This window comes from Schistocerca americana, chromosome 7 (genome assembly GCF_021461395.2).
Source record: "Schistocerca americana isolate TAMUIC-IGC-003095 chromosome 7, iqSchAmer2.1, whole genome shotgun sequence".
Taxonomy (NCBI): Eukaryota; Metazoa; Arthropoda; class Insecta; order Orthoptera; family Acrididae; genus Schistocerca; species Schistocerca americana.
The window spans coordinates 239,260,331-239,281,156 of record NC_060125.1 but is presented as its reverse complement, the minus strand read 5'-3'; the positions used below and the strand labels follow the sequence as shown (position 1 = coordinate 239,281,156).

The following is a 20,826-nucleotide window of genomic DNA, read 5'->3' as shown; positions in this document are numbered from 1 at the left end:
CCTAGTCACCTGTGGTCATTGCATCTGCAGTGATGAGGAATCCCTCTGGAAATATACCGAGGGTCTCACTGAGGCCTTCACAGACCGTAAATATCCTCCCAAACTTGTTCTTAGCTTATCTTTACAGTCTTCCACAACCTCCCAAAGTCCCACCGTCCAGCCACACAGCAGCATTCCCTACGTAACTCAGTACCAGTGAAGACTGGAGCAACTGAATTACCTTTTACACTCAGTCTCGACTACCTCTCGTCATGCCCTGGAATGAGAAATGTCCTGCCCACTATCCTTCCCACACCTCCCACAGGGGTATTCCGCTGTTCACTGAACCTACTCAGTATACTAGTCCATCCCTACACAACCTCTGCTCCCAACCCCTTACCCCTTACCTCATGGCTCATATCCCTGTAGTAGACCCAGCTGCAAGACCTGTCGCACACATCCTTCTACAACCACCTATTCCAGTCTGGTCACAAACATCACCTATCCCATCAAAGGCAGGCCTACCTGTGAAACCAGTCATGTGATCTACAAGCCTAAGCTGCAGCCACTGTGCTGCATTCCGTGCGTCAATGACAACCAACAAGCTGTCTGTCTGCATGAATGGCCACTGACAAACTGTGGCCAAGAAACAAGTGGACCACTCTGTGGCTGAGCAAGCTGCCAAATATGACATCCTTCATTTCAGTGACTGCTTCACAGCCTGTACCATATGGATCCCACCAACACCAGCTATTCTAAATTGCACAGATGGGAATTCTCCGTACAATATATCCTACATTCCCATAACCTTCCCGGCCTCTACCTTCGATAGTCATTTTTCTCATCCATCCAGCTTCTTCCTTGTTCCCATACCAGCACTACAATGCCCTTATTCCACCAATACGCCCAGTCTTTTTACTTCTCCCCTTTTCCACAACCCCCCACCTCCCCTCAACTTTCGCCTGCCCTCCGTTTAACCTCCCAACTGCACCTAGCTGCCCTATCCTCTCCACCTCATGTTTGCATGCTTGGTAGCAGCACTTCACTGTCCACTATCCCTATCCTGCTAGTCCTCCCCCTCCCTGCACCAACCTCCTCCTTACCCCCACCCAATTGCCACTACAACCATGCACTGCTGCTGCAGTGTGGCTTCAGCTGCCAGAGACTGCAGTCACTCTGTGTGTGTGTGGGGGGGGGGGGGGGGGTGTCTATTTTCGACAAAGGCCTTGATGGTGAAAACTTATGTTATGACAGTCTTTTTGTTGTGCCTATTTGCAACTCAGCATATCCACTATATGGTGAATAGCAAGTGTCCTTTTCATGATATTGTTATATTCCAACATGGATTTTACATCGTTTAGTATTATTGTAAGACTTGACAAGGCCAAATATGACCAATAGTTATCTTCATTGTCCACATAAAATTGTTTTAATTGTCTAAATTGCAAATTTATACAATGATATGACAGGTTTCGTTTATGCCAACAGTCATCTTCAAATCTAAATACCCAGAAAAATATTGTTCGTAAGAACTTCCATTTACTTACAGTAAATATAAAAAGGAAAAATGTGGCTGAGAATATCTCATCACAGAGTATACAGCCATGTACTGAGTCATTTAAACTACTGTGTGTTCTATGGTGCTGCTCTTTGAGATAGACATAGGTGGACACCTGCTAGAAGGCATGCTGTATGCTCAATTACATAATTATATCTAAAAACAAAGATGATGTAACTTACCAAACGAAAGTGTTGGTATGTTAATAGAGACACTAACAAACACAAACACACACACAAACTGTCCATTTGCATGAACGGACACAGGCAGACAGTGTTTGTTGGTAATGAGGATCACCCTGTGGCTAAACATGCCTTGGTGCACGACCAGCACATCTTGGCACAGTGTTACGCCGTCCGGGTTATCTGGATACTCCCCACTAACACCAACCTATCAGAACTCCGGAGATGGGAACTTGCCCTTCAATATATCCTCTCTTCCCGTTACCCACCAGGCCTCAACCTCCGCTAATTTCAAGTTGCCGCCGCCCATACCTCACCTGTCATTCAACATCATCTTTCCCTCTGTACTTCCACCTCGACTGACATCTCTGCCCAAACTCTTTGCCTTTACATATGTCTGCTTGTGTGTGTATACGTGCGAATGGATATGTGTGTGTGTGCGAGTGTACACCTGTCCCTTTTTCCCCCTAAGGTAAGTCTTTCCGCTCCCGGGATTTGAATGACTCCTTACCCTCTCCCTTAAAACCCACATCCTTTCGTCTTTCCCTCTCCTTCCCTCTTTCCTGATGAAGCAACCGTGGGTTGCGAAAGCTTGAATTTTGTGTGTGTGTGTTAGTGTTTGTTAGTGTCTCTATCAACATACCAACACTTTCGTTTGGTAAGTTACATCATCTTTGTTTTTAGATATATTTTTCCCACATGGAGTGTTTCCCTCTATTATATTCAATTACACAATTAAATTAACGCATTAAAACAGAAAACACTAGGAAAAGAATCTTGGCAGTTTAAGTTAGGGTAGTGAAAGTGTTCCACAGCTAATAATAGTAAAATATGGGAAAAGTAGATGAGAAGATAAAACAGTTATTCTAATGATCAGGCTGTTTGTGCATAATAGAAAGGTGCACATCAGTAAATTATGAAGTAATTTAACAAATAAAATGCAAGATGCAAAAGGACAAAAAGGAGATGTTGCAATGTTGCTAAGTTCATTGTACATCAGGAGATTATGAAATACAAGGATCATTCGATAATCAAAGAGACAAATTGGTGTGGGGAAAAACTGTTGGTAGGGCAAGTTTGGTACTTTTATCATTTTAAGTTGGCATCACTGGGACGAGCCCTGATCAGCTAATGTATCAACATTGTTTTGTTTATAACCTCAAAATTACATTTCAAGATGGCAAGTCTGCTTGAAACATCCAAATTAGTTGAACAACGTTCTGTTATTCGTTTTTTACTTGCTGAAGGTGAGAAACCAGTGAATATATACTGTAGAATGTCTAAAGTTTATGGTGAAGGTTGTATGAAATGTGCAAATTTTTCAGAGCAGTTAAAAAATGGTCACGGCTCAGTGACTGATGAACACTGTTCTGACCGACCAGTTGCAGTTTCAACTGCCTCACTTGAAAGTCGAATTGATGACATTATTTGTGCCTACCACTGTGTGACTGTGGAAATGATACTTGTTAAGGTTCAAGTTAGTACCGGTACAGTTCGTAACATTATCTATACCAGCTGAAGTACCACAAAACATGTGCAAGATGGGTCGAAAAGGAGTTGACAAAACTACACAAGGAAACAAGGTTGGGAATGTACACAGAGTTAAAGGAACGTTATGAAAGAGGAGATAACACTTCCTCAACAAAATTTTAACTTGTGATGAAACTTGGGTTCACTGTTCTGAGCAAGAATCAAAAAGACAAAGCGTGGAGTGGAAGCACACCAACTCACCTGTCAAGAAAAAATTCAAAACCCAAGCATCAGCAGGAAAAGCCATGTTGACGGTGTTTTGGGATGCTGAAGGTCCAGTTTTTTGTGATTACCTCAAAGAGCAGCGTACAATGAACATCCAGTACTACTCGGATTTGCTTTTAAACTAGGTGAAGCCAACCAAGAGAGAGAGAGATGTCCCGGATCTCAGAGGAAAGGTGTGATTCTCCAGCAAGACAAGACACGTCCTCATATTGCTCAACCAACCTGTGAAACTATTGACAAAATGGTCTGGGAAGTACTGCCTCATCCCCCTTACAGTCGTGATTTAGCACCTAGTGATTTCCATTTGATTGGTGTACTGAAGGAGGCATTATGTGGGAAGAAGTTCCAGGACAATGAGGACATGAAAAAGTTTGTGGGAAATTGGTTCAAACATCAAGATAAAGAGTTCTTTGCAGCCGGAATAAAAAAGCTTGTAGCCTGTTGGAACAAATGCATAAATGTTCAAGGAGATTGTGTTGAAAAGTAGAAAAAGTATTGTTTTGTAAAAATAAACGCTTTTTTCTCCAGACCAATTTGTCTCTTTAATTATTGAATGACCCTTGTAGGTGAACAAAAAAAAAAAAGTGAAGGACAGAGAGGGAACATATCACCACCGCTGTGTTCATTGCAGTTAGCAGGGGTCACTTTCTTCGGTCATGCTGTCTTATTGTCATTCTTGATTACTGATGTGTTGTTGACGAGCTCGGAAGGGCCACAAGGACACAGTTTTACCATCTTCTTTCCCACAAGGAAACACCTGAATGACTTGTTTCAGCATATCAATGCATTACATGTTTAACATACAATGTCAAAGTATCAGATCACTAGAGCAGCTCCTAAGAGATGTTAAAATGCTCATTTTTATTAAACACACACTATTCATTTAAAATTTGGTCTGGAACAACAGAAAGTGCTCTCCAAAACAGATTTTAAATAACCATTGTGAGTTTAACTGGAATGAGTATTTTAATATTTTTGAGGAGCTGCTCTAGTTTCTAGTTTGATTCATGTACTCCCTTTATCAGAGAAGTTCCAGAACAGTTTTCTCTCTCTCTCTCCTTTTTTTTTTTTTAAACTAGAGAATTGCACTTACCAATTAATGATCCTAGCTCCTCCTCAAAGTAGTCCCCCTGGCTGTCTATACTCATTTGCCAACATTCCTTTAGGTCTTGGAAGCAAGCAGGAAAATATTCAACTGTCATGCTTGTAAGCTGATTTGTCACAGCCAATTGAATGTCTGTGATATCTTGATGAAGCTTTGCTTTCAGTTGCCTTTTCACTCGCGGAAACAAAACAAATCACAATGCGTGAGGTCGGGTGAGTATGGCAGATATGGGATGTTAGTAACAGAATATCTGGCCAGATACTTAGTAAAAGATAAAGAAAGCAGTATAGGGTATTGCATTGTCATACAGTAACCAGTTCTGAGAAAGCGCAAATTAGTTTGGTGACATTTAATTGCTTGTCGCAGACTTCAAGACTTCATTGTAAAGAGTTTGGTTCACTGTTTGACCTGGAGGTGCATACTCATGGTGGACTACTCCTTCACTATGAAAGATTGCGATCAACATTCGCTTTGTTCTTGAAGGTTGTCATTTGACCTGTTGCGAGGCTGGTGACCAAGGAATCTGCCCTTCAGCACTTTGACTGTTTGTGTGAGGGTCGTACTGGTAGCACTAACTTTCATTCAAATTAAGTTCTTCTGAAACTGCATACACAGTTACATGACAGTCTTCTTGCAATAAGTGCCTTACACACTTACGAACGAGTGCAATCTTTTTACAGTTGTCAAAAGAGCTTCCTGATTGGATTGGGGATGGGAAAGCTGGTGACATGATGTGTTGAATGCCATTTTGTTTGTAAAAAGTGGCAAAAAGCTGTTCCCAGAACACGTTTCACCCACACTGAGACAGATTCCGATTCATTTATTTTACGATGATTCCTGGTCCTTAGAACCAAAGGCATAGTCGACATGTAATATGATGAACCCTTATCTCTGTTGTAAACTTCACAAATCTGAAATGTCCGATAAGCTATGACATCACGTGCGTTGAAATTATCTAGCCCTTTTACTTTATCGACTTCTGGTCCATGTACAAGAGCAACGGTGACCGAGCCATTACCATGTTCATTCGTAACCTTGTTAGCGAGAGTAAAGTTGAAAACTGCACCGCAAAACACTGATGGCCCATGCAAGATGACTTGGGTGCCTATGTAATTATTGGTAGCAATAGAAATGTTGTCTATTGCTTTAAAAACTGTAAGATGCGAACGCCTACTCCTCCTAAAACAACGCAGCATAACTGATCTATCTCAATGCTGCTGCACGTGCGGCTGCTCGACGACTGACGCCGTCTTTCCAGATTCATTACTTATGCCGATGGGCATGCCAGACAAGAGTGATGTCTGTGGAAGTGTCAGGGGGGCATGCAGGCTGGACCAGCTCCCGGTTTTCCAGCACAGGGGCGTGTGGCCGGAAGGAGCCCACTTGCTGCCAGTACCTGGGTCATGGCGATGATGAGAAGGGTGCTGGATGCCACTCCATTTCCATGTATGGCTCCAAACGTTTGGGGTGCCCCAGTTGGAGATGCTGCTCGGGACAGTCTGGTGGCACCACCTGCTGTGGCTCCTCCGGTGTCTGGTCCTCGACAGATGACTGAGGAAAGGAGAGTGATGAGTGCACAGGGTGATGTACTAGACTGCAGATAAGGAGGAAGGGAAGACTCCAGAGCTCAAGTGGGAATAGAAGGAGATGGAGAAGGAGAGAAATGACACATGGCATTGTCGCGAGGAGCATCCTGGAGTGTGACTGGGGATGAAGATGGTTGACCACCTGCCGCAGGTGGAGTTGCTTTTGATGACTGGTTACTGTCCTTTTATCTGTGTTCAAGATGAACACACAGTGACTCATTAGCTTCAAATGACTGTCAGAATCCATTTGTCCTGATGCTCAGAACCCCGCACTCACACTCGGGTGCCTGCCGTAAAGTCTGGAGATGGTGAAGTGGGCAGTGTAACTTGTCTCAGCAGCTGGAAATTTAGGAGTGTGCGCAGCTGGTGGCCATGAAAGAGCTCTGCCAGATTCTACACCCCCACCCCTTCCTTTTGTCCATCAGTGTACCCCTGTATGAACTTGCAAAAAGGGCTAGAACATCATTTGTAAGCGAATGGTCAACATATTTTCTCATATGGATTTGAAAGTGCAAACAAATCTCTCAGCTTCCTGATTGGATTGGGGGTGGGAAAGCTGGTGACATGATGTGTTGAATGCCATTTTGGTGGCAAAAAGCTGTTCTCAGAACTGGGGCCCATTATCTGACCCAGCTGTGCAGGGAAGGCCTCCTATGGGGAAGAGCATGGGTACAGTACTGCAGAAAGCACATCATCCTGCAGGGATGGCCGGATCAGTTACCCAATTGGAACTCTAACCCCCCTCCCCCCCCCCCCCCCCCAACAGCAATGTTTTCACCTCTATAATAGGTTTATTGTTGTATATGGTGCCTTAATGATGACCTTAACAACGGTGGAGCAGTGGTTAACAATATAGGAAAACTGGGAGTAAGTGTCAGTGACTATCAACCAAATGGCGTCCAGAAAAGGGCTGGCAAAATCAAGATGAATCCTCTCCCAAGGCTGCAAGACATAGAGCCTGGGAAGCATCTTGGTATGACACACACCCTAAATGATTCAGGAGATGCAGGACATCTGGCTGATGGGGTTGTGTAAGAACCACTTGTGGAGGGTTTTTGTCTTCGTATCATAAGATGCAGTCCACAAGACTGAGCCTATGACAGAGGTGAAAATAGTTCTATAGGGGGTTAAAGTCGTGACTGGGTACCTAATCTGGCCATCCCTGCAATATTGTACCCTTTCCCAAGGTACCAGTGATTCATGATCCATTGATGAGAAAGTAGTCCACAGTTTGCTGCCCTCATTATCTAAGTAGAAACAAAGGGCCTCATCTTGTCTGAACACTGGATCAGGGCCCATTGGATGGTGCGAAGGGCATCAACATTTGTGTGCTGTGTGGTATTTCAGAATTGCATATCATAATTACATCTGCAGAGAAAAAGAGCTGATAGCTGGAACCAATGGGTCACTTGATCAGGAGGCTTAGCAGCCGAGTCAAAGTGTGTTATCGAAGGCTTATGATCAGTGATTAAGTGGAACTTGGCTACATAGAGAAAAATGTGGGACTTTTTTAATGCAAAAAGATTGCAAGTGCTACCTTGCCCTTATGGGAATACTTCTGCTGGGTGGCATTGAGCATTTTGAAAGCATAGGCTGTTCAGAGATGTTGACATTGCAATGTGCTAATACAGTGTCCAAGTCCCATTCAGAGACATCAGCAGCCACTGCCAACTGGTTCCACAGCTGGAAAGTGGTGAGGCAAGGCATGGAGAGTAAGGCTTGTGTGAGAACAGATTCTGTAAATGTTCCTCATTTGTGGCCCCAGTGACAACAACATCATCTAAATAATTAATGCAGTCTAGAACATCTGTAAGCAATTGTTTGAGGAACTATTGAGAAAGTGCCATGCCGAAAACCAAACATTAAAACCATGTGGCGTGTTGACAACCAATGTCTTCTGTGATTCTTGATCAAGGGGCAGCTGCAAGTAACTTTTAGCCCGGTCAATTTTTTAAAAATACTGCCCACGTGAGAGAGTGATGAATAGTTGCCCTGACTTTGGAATTGGATAAGTGGCAATTTCAGGTTGTCAGTTTTGTGTGACCTTAAAATCCCCACCATCCAAGGTGAGGTCGTCAAATTGTCGGGCTAATTTGCCGTACTTCCTTGTCTGGGACCACACAAATAATAGCATCCCATCCTCTTTGGTACTTACTTTTTAACTCATAGCATAAATAATAGTGCACCACACAAGTTGACTGATATATTTTACAGTTCAAGTTCAATACAAATGTCACAAACATAGTATACAGTCCTAAAGAACAAACCACAAGAGTAATTTAGTATAACAGCAATAATTTTGTATTCAAAGAACAATCCATGCGCAGTAGCACGAGCAAAGACAAAAAGGGCTGAGCAGCTGGCTAGCAGCAGCCACATAAATAGACGGACATAGTGAAGCCTGGCACAGGTGGCACTAGGAGGACCCCTGCACTGACATTCTACGTGACACATTTGCAGTGGTGCCTCTTTTGAGTAGTCGATCCCCACCACCCACCACCCATCAACAGCAGAGGTGGAAAAATAGATGAGTTGTATTGGCGACTGGCTGGCATTAGTGACACCTTTCTTTGCCCACCAGAGTGGGTTGTGGTTCTGTGAGTTACCATATATCAATTTGTATCCTTCAACTACTTAAAGTGTAACTTTATACTACTATATTACTAGCTATATTTTAACCTCTGCTAGTATACCATCACCTGATTCCTGTCATTCTCGACCTATGGATTGGAATGACATCTCTCTTTTTCCCAATTCTGGTACTAATTTCCATTACTGCTTGGTATTTTCAATCTACGTCTTCCTGACAGCAAATGCATTGTTTAAAAGTTTCATATTGTGGTCACCGCGTGCATCACTTTTCTGTTTTTATTTTTTTTCTCATGTTGACCAGTCTCATATTAAAAATTACGCCTCATGCTCTGTCCCACATGGAAGCATCAGAAGCAACATTTACATAGATCAAGTTCAAAAAGTGTACCTAACACATTTCCTTAAAAACATAACAATGTAGCTAATATATATGTGGTACACATAGTGTTGTAAACTTTATGGTGTTTCAGGCAGGCTGTGTTCATTTCACGAGCATGTCACCAACATCAGCTTGTGACATCAAAGTACTTATCCTCCTGTACACAGCAGAGAAGCGTGCATACCTAGGGTTTATCCCTAATGATCAGACAACATTTGTGGATCGTCTCCGTCGTGTCATACAGCAATCAAAGTCAAGCCAGGCACTAATAAGGCAGGGACAGGTATGTTTTTCTTTCATCATATATTGATGACTTTGTAACAGAAAGAATGGGAAAACGGAATTGTATTTTATGACTGTTTTTTTAATGATTGCTAGAGGATCACAGACACACACATACAAGTACGCACACACACACACACACACACACACACACACACACACACTGATTCTTCATGTTCCATGAATCCCAATGAGGAGGAGATGTTTCGGGGATATAGACTAGTTGCAACTAATACAGACACATGCATTGTTCCACAGTGATATATGGCAGTATACACCAGTAGAACTCATTAAAATACATGGGAGCTTATAGGTAGATGCTGTTACCTTGAAATGCTTATATATGCTGGATTGTACTTAAACCTGCACTACTTAAAATTTGGTTATTCTGTATACAGTGAGATTAAGCCTGTTGTGCATGTAGCCAACATTGTGCAAGTATGAGAATGAGTGATGCAGAGACAGGGAAATAATTTGGTGTTAGTAGACATTTTTTTGAACTTCTAGCCTAGTTAATGCTTTCATTTTGAACAATATTTTGTCTGCTGCACTTGTTATTCTGACAGGTGTTTTCAGCACTGTTGTGTTTATATTTGTTGTTTGGACTTGATCAACAGTGAGTATAACCAACATTAGTGCTTGCAGCACCTTACGAAGATAACGAGAGGTGTTACCAAAATTTGTGTAAAATGACATCCATAATTCAGGTGGATACACAAAAAACGGGTGTGCTGTCTGTCACACTAGAAACTTAGCTAGCGTTGTTTCACTGAAATGCCATTGTGGTGTCAGTAGTTATGTAGGGTTATGTAGCCATATTAGTGTGTGGCCCAGTGATAGTTGCGCATCATAACTGCTGGTTGTCAATGGACCACAGCAGGGTGCCCCTCCGCTTCCTGCTCCCATGAGTGCACCTGGAGGTGTCCAGCAGCCACCAGGGGCCACACAAGGACAACCACAGGCACCTGGTATCATGCTGTCACAGACCAATACTGTTGCGATGGGAGGTGGCCAAGTTGTTTCTTCCTCTGCCTCTGTGCCCACTAGCCAAGCAGCGGTGCAGGTAAAAAGGATCATATTTACATGTTATACCTAGTAGTATGTAGAGTCTTAAGATTTGTGATTATTAGTTTTGTTCATCCATTATTTAACATACAGAATATACCCTGAACCTATTTCATAGAACTTGCTGCACTTTATTGTAATATCACTAAGTGCAATACACTTTGTAGTTGTTCATTATAGTTGTTAATGCATTCCTCTCATTTACTTCATTCATTTCTGCTTGTAGTTAGCTCTTCTGTGTATCCAGTGATGCATGTTGATGCTGAGTTTTGAGTGACATGTTGCTTAACGCATGTTTTCATGATGTTATATTCTTTCTGTCTCTCTTTTTCTTGTTTTTAGATTCCTAAGAAAGGTCATTTTATATTATAAGTTCATGAAACGCTCTTTAGCACAACATGCCTGTTCATATTTTCACTAGTTTCACTCTCTTATTTTTTTTTTTGTCAAATATTTGCTCCATATTTCATTTACTTTTGTATGTGCTTTTTTCAGTTTTCTATTTCTTGTTTGTGTGTTCTCTTATACTTGTCAAGGAACTATACAATGGAAAATCCAAATGCACACGCACACACACACACACACACACACACCTTGGCACTGCTACATTAAATCAGCTGACTACATGGTGGCAGCACTGCAGCTCGTCTGGTGTGAGGGGTGGAGGCAAGTGGAGTGGGGAAGGGGACATGGGGAGAGTGGCAGTCTGAGGGTATTTCACCTGTCTCATACATCTTGCTCACCAGATGGTAGAGTTTTGTCAGGACTGGCTCTCCCAAGGCTGTCAGTAGTTCTAATGGAATGTTGTCTACTCCCGGGGCCTTGTTTCGACTCAGGTCTTTCAGTGCTCTGTCAAACTCTTCATGTAGTATCATATCTCCCATTTCATCTTCATCTACATCGTCTTCCATTTCCATAATATTGTTCTCAAGTACATCGCCCTTGTATAGACCCCCTTTATGCTCCTTCCACCTTTCTGCTTTCTCTTCTTTGCATAGGACTGGTTTTCCATCCAAACTCTTGACATTCATACAAGTGGTTCTCTTTTCTCCAAAGACCTCTCTAATTTTCTTGTAAGGCAGTATCTATCTTACCCCTAGTGATACATGCCACTACATCCTTACATTTGTCCTTTAGCCATCCCTGATTAGCCATTTTGCACTTCCTATTGATCTCATTTTTGAGACGTTTGTATTCCTTTTTGCTTGCTTCATTTACTGCACTTTTATGTTTTCTCCTTTCATCAATTAAATTCAATGTTTCTTCTGTTACCCAAGGATTTTTAGTAGCCTTCGTCTTTTTTCCTACTTGATCCTCTGCTGCCTTCACTATTTCATCTCTCAAAGCTACCTATTCTTCTTCTACTGTATTTCTTTCCCCCTTTCTTGTCAAGTCTCTACAACATATGGTTCTGTCAGTTTATCCAGGTCCCATCTTCTTAGATTTCCACCTTTTTGCAGTTTCTTCAGTTTTAATCTACAGTTCATAACCAATAAATTGTGGTCAGAGTCCACATCTGCCTCTGGAAATGTCTTACAATTTAAAACTGTTTCTTAAATCTCTGTCTTACGATTATATAATCTATGTGAAACCTTCCAGTATCTCCAGGCCTCTTCCATATATACAACCTTCTTTCATGATTCTTGAACTAAGTATTAGCTATGATTAAGTTGTGCTCTGTGCAAAATTCTACCAGGTGGCTTCCTCTTTCATTCCTTACCCCCATTCCATATTCACTTACTATTCCTATTTTTTTTTAAATGCATTATTAAACCTACTCCTGGATAACAGCTATTCGATTTTGTATTTATAGCCCTGTATTCACCTGACCAGAAGTCTTGTTCCTTCTGCCACCAAACTCCACTAATTCCCACTACATCTAACTTTAAGCTATCCATTTCCCTTTTTAAATTTTCTAACCTACCTGCCTGAGTAAGGGATCTGACATTCCATGCTCCGATCCGTAAAACGTCACTTTTCTTACTCCTGGTAACGATGTCCTCCTGAGTAGTCCCCGCCCAGAGATCCGAATGGGGGACTATTTTACCTGCGGAATATTTTACACAAGAGGATGCCATCATCATTTAACCATACAGTAAAGCTGTATGCCCTCGGGAAAAATTACGGCTGTAGTTTCCCCTTGCTTTCAGCCATTCGCAGTGCCAGCACAGCAAGGCTGTTTTGGTTAGTGTTACAAGGCCAGATCAGTCAATCATCCAGACTGTTGCCCCTCCAGCTACTGAAAAGGCCGCTGCCCCTCTTCAGGAACCACACGTTTGTGTGGCCTGTCAACAGATACCCCTTCATTGTGGTCGCACCTATGGTACAGCTATCTGAATTGCTGAGGCATGCAAGCCTCCCCACCAACAGTAAGGCCCGTGATTCATGGGGGGAATAATAGTAATAATGATGATGATGATGATGATGAAACTTGAGGTCATATCTCATCATTGGTAAATGAACCGGTGGTCGGTGATACTAATCTTCTTATCTGTTCAGTCGCTATTTCCAGGAAATTTCTAGCTTGGATGACTTTCCAGTTACCATCTCTTTCATGAACATTTCCTTGCCAGTCTTAACAACAGTTATCATTCTGTTAACAGGGAGAAGGGAGGCACCATCAACCTTTTTTCCTTGAAGTTGGTGCATATATGCAAGGCCTTTCTCTCAACTGCTTGGTACCGCACTCCCTGGTCAAGATAGTGATGTCGTACATATCCATTCGCGATGTTTGACAAACTGTCTTCTGACTTTGTTCAGTATCACACAACAAATAATAGAAAAATGAGAAACAAACAACAAAATCATAGTTCAGAACAAATAATCAACACGGATGACAACTTGCTTGAATGCGAAGTGTAATGCTAGCAGAAAGTGTTGTGATAGGCAGGAAGGTTTGGAAACAGCAGGTCATTGCTGTAGCTACAGATCCTGTGAAACTGGTTGAATGTACGTCATTCTTTCCTTGTTAGCCTCACACCTCATCTTCCTTTGTAAATATCAGTCCATAAATGCCAGTTATTAGATGTGCTGACAAATGCATAAAAGTACAACAATGCAAATGGGTTTCCAGTCCACACATACAATATCTAATGTCAAGAACATACCACATCTGAGTACGATAAAACAGTTCGTTTAGAAATTCACGCAAAGTTGTTCTGTTACAGATGAGTTGGAGAGCAAATTGGGTATCTGCTATTGTTCTTCACCATACCATATGTGAAAACCATGAAGAATATCGTACATCATGTCCAAGGAGATGAATCTGTAGCACTATAGCTTCATGCTCATTGAGTAAAACAGCAGCGCACAAAATATTGCACAGCTGCCTTTAAAATGTTTTGATACAAAAAGAAAATGAAGCATCTGATTCAGGAAGCAGCTGATTCAAATTGCTTCAAAGGATACCCAACTGCAGTTTGCAAATTCAATGTAGCAACTAACTGAAGAGGGAAACTGTGGGACAGTTTGCTTATGGTTCTCAAATTAAGCATATTACCATCAGGAGATCTTTTTCTTTAAACAGAATTTTGCAGATCTAAGGAAAGAAAGATACTGATGGATGCATTTACAATCTCACTGTGGAGTTATCCAGTACAGGCATCATTAGATCCATTAACTGTCATCCATAAGTTATGAAAGTGATTATATGTGATGCCCATGACTAGGTTAATATTTCATTGTACACATGTCCCACTCATCACACTATGCAGGGTTTCACAGGTGGTTTCAAACCAGGTGTTTCTTATTTTAACCAGTCTGATGTACTTTATTCTGAACAAGACAGTAGAATAAGCCTTATAATGTCCCTAAAATCCGCCAATACCTGAAGTAGTTATGATAAATTTCATTAGTGGTTTCTTTGTCTTGAATACTTTTAATCTCGCCTTTCTCCACAAGACATTATCAAATGAAAGTACACAACATTATTGGTATCTCTTTCTTGGATACTTTTAATCTTACGAAAAGAATAGTTACTACCCACCATATAATGGAGATGCTGAGTCACAGATAGGCACAACAGAAAGACTATCGGAAAGTGAGCTTCCAGCCAACAAGTCCTTTGTTGAAAATACACATGCACAAGAGTGCGCGCTTGCGCGCGCGCACACACACACACACACACACACACACACACACACACACACATGACCACAGTCTGTGGCAGCTGGAGCCATCCTGGATTTTCCATTGTTTGATGTTTTTAATCTTTTTACATTTGTGGATGTCCATGATGTCATAGATGACTCCCAGAAACACATTTTGTTTATGTGTTTTCAATGTCTGAATCGTTGCATTGGACTACTCAGATGTGTCTAGCAAAGGTATGGATTGACCAGCATATTTTCTGGATTTGAAGCTATGCAACTTCTATCTGTGAAGCAGCTTAAAGGTTGTGGTGTGCTGATGGAATCCCACCATGCTTGTGCAATCAGTGCAAACCATAAAATGATCATTCTAGTAGTGACATAGTAGAAGGAGGATGCTTATTTTATGCTTTGCTTAAGACATAACTGTGGCAAATGATTGACAGAGAAGACCTTCACGTGATTTCAGGCTGTATTACACTGCCTCACAGACTGAAACAAAACAATAAGTAACAACATAGAAGAATTTCAACCTCTGAAATGGATTGTCTGCAAGAATGATTTTAATCCTGAAATCATTCACTTGCTGTGTTTTGATAACCATTATTCCTGTTGATATTTGACTACTGATCATACAATGTAGATTTTTACAGGAAGTGTTTGTTTTCTTTGATCTTTGGGATTTTAGCTGTGAATCAAGGCATATTCTTGCACCTAAGACAGAGGAATATGGTTTCAACCATGGCAGATATGCCAAAGAAATGGATATCATAAAGAAAATGAGACAGATTATTTACAACAAAATTAAGTAGTAAATGTATTATCTATGAAACTGTACATAAAATACTTTAATTTCTTTAACAGCATTTTTAAGATGATCTTGGGTGAGTACTGTTAATCCATAGGAATGAAATTTTCACTCTGCAGCAATGTGTGCACTGATATGAAGCTTCCTGGGAGATTAAAACTGTGTGCCGGACCAAGACTCGAAAGGCAGAGGCCCTGAGTTTGAGTCTCGGTCCACACTTCTAATCTGCCAGGAAATTTCACGTCAGTGCATACCTACAGAGTGAAAATTTTGTTCTGGAGACATCCTCCAGGCCGTATCTCTGCGATATCTGTTCTTTCAGTAGTTCTAGTCTTGCAAGTTTCACAGGAGAGCTTCTGTGGAGTTTGGAAGGTAGGGGATGAGGTACTGGCGGAAGTGAAGCAGTGAATATGGGTTGTGAGTCTTGCATGGCTAGCTCAGTTCATAGAGCACTTGCCTGTGACAGGAAAAGATCCAGAGTTTGAGTTCAGTCTGCCACACAGTATTAATCTGCCAAGAAGTTTTAATGCATAGGATGTTAACATAGGCTTAGTTAAACAGTACTCTGTGAATGCATGCACTCCTCTCACACTTCGGTGTAGGAAGAAAAGGAAATTTGCAGCTGGTCACTGCTAGAAAATTATAGTAGACATTCCAACCTGACAAATAGGTGCCTCTGCCTTGTTGCGTGCCCACCAGCATGCTTACAACATGAGTTGTATTGCATGAGGTAAATGATTGGAATTAGGTATACCATGTCACTCATAATCTTGTCCAAAAGAGAGAGAAATGGAGTAGTCTCATCAGTCTGTGTGGAATGGGAGTTAGTTCAGTTGAACATATTTTTGAAGGCCATGCATAAAAAATAATAATAATAATAATAATTGTTATTATTATTATTATGAGCAGTTCAAAAGGCTGTGCAAATGTTCAAAATGGATGCAACTTCGATGACTTGTGTGCCCCTAATCTATCCCAGTAATCCTCACGGGAAAGGAGACCTACAATTTAACACTGAATCCATACTATGTATCATTCCTGCAAATATTCACATCATTGCGACGTGATGGTTCAGTTAAAGGCCAACTGAAATATTGCCTGGTCTGACAAGGATTCAGTCTCATGATCTTTCAGTTTCTGGGCTTTGCTACTTGACTACTGGGCCCGATATTGAAGGCCAAGTTGAGTTGTTAATATTCCACTGTACTATGTGCTATAAAAATCATTCATTGGAATGCTGTTACAACACCAGAGCACTTGCTAGTGAAAGGAAAAGGTTCTTAGTTCGAGTTTGGTCTGACACACAGTGCCACAGTGGGGAAGAGGGTGGCAAACAACTGTGATCATTTAGTGGATTTCTGATCTCACTTTTACAGTCAACATAGCCAATTAAATAAATTCCTTAAACTTCTCAATCCAGGGGAAGAATGTACGGTCACATATATAGCAGACAAGTTCAATGTTTTCAAATATAAAATAAGCCTATGGAAAAATCAAGTCTATTCCTTGCGTGAAATATTTCCCAGGGCTCAAGGTAGACTTTTCAAAGACATTGCAAAACTCAGGGGTGATATTGAATTATTTGTTAGACTGTTCTTGCTTCAGCTGTTGTTGTATCCCATTCCTTCCAGTGTGGGGACATACATCTTGTTGTATGACTGGTTCAAGGATCTGCTTTTTCCAAACACTTAGTTTAAGAGTTTATAAGATAATATCTTCTTGACCAAACAAACAAGTTTCAAAAATTATTTAAATGTTTGTCTTGTCTCTATGTATGCACATTTTTTTTTTCCTCTTATGAAATTTTCAAGCTTCTGCCAACCTGTGGAGGCCAACATCCAGCAGTGTGGTATGATTGGCTGAGAAGGACTAAGGGAAGTGGATGGGAAAGAAGATAATGAGGCCGTGGAGGGCTGAGAAGGACTAAGGGAAGTGGATGGGAAAGAAGATAATGAGGCTGTGGAGGAATAGGAGTATGATGCCTAGGCCCTGTGTTCAGGTCATGAAAGATACCCTCTGTGAGCCTGAACCAGACATGGGGTAGGGGTTTGGGCAGGCTATGATGGTTTCCTCTACATGGCCCATAAACAGATTGGCATAGGAGGGTGCCATGCAGGTGCCCACAGCAATGCTGTGAATCCATACTAATATTGGAAATACAAATGTGTGTTATCTTTCCATGACTAAATCACTGAACCAATTTTGAATTCTGAGGAAGAACATAGTTTACTTTGGGGGGGGGGGGGGGGGGGGATACCAACCCATAAGAGAAGTAGGGAATTGAACATATTTTTCTTTACTTCAGTGAATGTAAACTGTGAAATAATTATTGAATTTGTTGCATAATGTACAAGTTGTATAAAGTATAGTAACTAGGTAGCTTGATAGATAGATTCACACTCATGCCCACACCTCTCCGCATGCTCCGTTTGGCAGCGATGCTGCGTGTGTCGCCATGTTGCTTGCGTGTTGGGGCAATAGAGGGGGCCAGGGGGATCGCTAATCACAAGTTATGGTGACCCAAACAGACAAACACATGAAGGCAGCTGAAATTATTGCACATACAATAATTTACTGAGTCCCCATCATCCATCATAACAAAACAACTGATATGCGAGCACAGCCACGGATAAGCTAGTTTTTTATGTATCTTTCTGTCAAAGGAGAAGTATTTATTATGTGAACCTGTAATTAGTTAGATGTGTAAGGAAGGTCATTAGGAGAGGCAGTGTTTGATAGAAGTGAGGCCATGGGGATGGGGGAAGTTGGTGTATAGGGAAGTGCATTATCAGTGATGAATAGGGTACAGGTGGTAGTTGGATGGATGTTGGTGAGAGTTGGCGAGGGAAGTGGTTCGTAGTCTACCTGCCAAGCTGCAATCCTTACCAGCATTATGTATTCAACTGGCACAATGTAACTGTTTGTTTATACAAGCTTGATATCTGTAAAATTATGAGACACAGTTTCTGGCTAGTACTTACCTTAAGCAGGCAAAAACTTACTCTGTCATTAGACATATGTGAAAATACACAACACTATGCTTGCTTTTTAGGAGGAGTGGAGGATAGCACGCGGAGGCTAAAAAGGAAGGGCAGGTAACTCGCATCTCCAGATGAGGATGGGGTGAGCGGGAGGGTGAGGGTATGTGTTAAATGCTTGAATGTAAGTTTTTTTGAGTAACAGATAAACTGTATGCCTTTGATCATCATATTGTCCCTACCTAATGTAAACATTCAATAAGAGAGAAATTTATTGGGTTGGTAAAGGGATAAAAAGTTGAAAATAAATTATACTGATAAAAATGAAGTCTGAGCTGAAATCGTGCTGGAATCCCGTTGCCTAGCAAACACATATTCTGCTGCTTCCTGTGTGTTGCAATATTAACATATAGCTGTCTCACCACATCAGAATAGTGCAGTGGTTGAGGAAGTGACAATGCTGGCCAGATGCTGAGACACTTCTGGAAAGTGTTCCAGGAGTGCAGGAGTTGGCCAGACAAGCAGCAGCAAATGAAAATTCACAAAATTGTTCATTTGATTCTCCCTGAGACTTCCAGTGCACAGTATGTAATTGCTACAGATATAGTTGACTAAGGTACTCCAAAAAGTATGGGTCGTTTGTTTGCTTTAACCAAACTTTTCTCAATTTTTATAGGCAGAAAGATCTCTCTCTCTCTCTCTCTCTCTCTCTCTCTCTCTCTCTCACACACACACACACACACACACACACACACACTCACACACTCTCATACATCCAAAAACTTATCACTTTCATCTTCGTTAAGAGTAAAATGAAACTGTGGTTAAGACAGTGAACCTGTAATCAAATAATAGAAACTCCAGGCAGAAATATCAACAATGTAGGAAAGGGCAGATTGCTACTTACCATAAAGAAGACACATTAAGTTGCAGACAGGCACAATAAAAGACACTTGCATAAATCCACATAAAGACACTTACATAAAACCACAGTCTATATCACTAAAAAGGAGACACACATCATTCATACACACATGCACACAAACTCCACCATCTTGAGCCAGAATGCAACTATCAGATGGGATGCAAGCAGCAATATGAAGAGGACAGGAAAGGTATAGAAGTGTACAAGTGAGGAGAGAGACAAACACTGTTTGGTGGAGTGTGCGGGGAATAGAATGACAGCAGGCACAGCATCAGGAGGTTTTTGGGCAGAGATGTGCAGAAAAAAAGGATCAAAAAAGGAGAGGTGTAGGGAAAGACGGGCAGATGCATTTGCAAGGGCGGCAAATAAACAGGATGGGAGGACATGATAGAACAGAGGGGGTGGAAACTGTTGGGCAGAGGGTATGAGGATAGTATCTAACTATAGGTAGAGGCCGGGATAATGATGGGAGCGGAGAATGTGTTGTAAGGATAATTTCCATCTTCACAGTTCAGAGAAGCAGGTGGTGGCTCGGGTAGTGAAGCAAGCATTGAAATCAGGTGTGTTATGTTCAGCTGCATGTTGTGCCATAGGGTGGTCTACTTTTCTCTTGGCTGTGATTTGGTGGTGGCTATTCATCTTGGTGCACAGCTGGTTGGTAGTCATACCAACATAAAAAGCTGTGCTGTGATTGCAGCAGAGCTGGTAAATGATGTGGCTGCTTTCATAGGTGGCCTGGTCCCAGATGATATAGGATAAACCTGTGACAGGATTGGAATAGAAAGTGCTGATGGGTGGATTAAGCAGGTTTTGCACCTGGGTCTTCCACAGGGATATGATCCTTGTGGCAAGGGGTTGGGATTGTGAGTGGTAGTGGCATAGAGAAGGACTAGGAAGTTGTGGAGATTGTGTGGGTGACAGAACATCTTTTTAGGAGGGATGGGAAGTATCTTGGGTCAGATGTCCCTCATTTCAGGACTGGCGATAGGTAGTCAAAGCCCTGGTGAAAGATGTGGTTCAGTTGTTCCAGTCCATGGTGGTGCTGGGTGATGAAGGGGACACGTCTTTGTGACCAGTTCTTGGGGGGTGGTGGGAGGATTGGGGGTGTGAAAGGAAATGGGATGGAAGATCTGTTTGCAGACTAGGTCTGGGGATAGTACCTGTCTGTGAAAGCCTGTTGTGGTTGGTGGACTTAATATGGAAGTGTGGAAGCATCAGAGAGGAGGAGGTCAACGTCTAGGAAGGTGGCATGCTGGGCTGAAGAGGACCATGTGAAGCTGATTGGAGAGGAGGTTTTGAGGTTGTGATGGAATGAAGATAGGATATCTTGTCCCTGAGTCCAGATAATGAAGATATCATCAATGGTGTTTTGGGAGGCTAGGAGGGTCTCCTCTGGATGGCCCATAAAAAGAGTGGCATTGGAGGCTGGTATGCAGGTGCCCATGGCTGTGCCACAGATTTGTTTATATACTTTCCCTTCAAAGGGGAAGTAGTTGTGGGATAGGATAAAGTTAGTAAGGTGTATAAGGAATGAGGTAGTCGGT

The 20,826-nt window shown here is 41.8% G+C and overlaps 1 protein-coding gene across 6 annotated transcripts in view; it reads left to right on the top strand.

Annotated features, from left to right (window-relative positions):
* Positions 1-20,826, top strand: part of LOC124622253 (mediator of RNA polymerase II transcription subunit 25) — a 156,257-nt gene that overhangs the window by 88,063 nt on the left and 47,368 nt on the right. For 5 of the 6 annotated variants that reach the window (XM_047147912.1, XM_047147913.1, XM_047147911.1 and 2 more), the window contains 2 exons: positions 9,228-9,419; positions 10,296-10,481. In XM_047147912.1, the coding sequence (XP_047003868.1) occupies positions 9,228-9,419; positions 10,296-10,481 (378 nt within the window). The remainder of the gene's footprint in view (positions 1-9,227; positions 9,420-10,295; positions 10,482-20,826) is intronic. The other variant, XM_047147916.1, reaches the window with a different exon arrangement.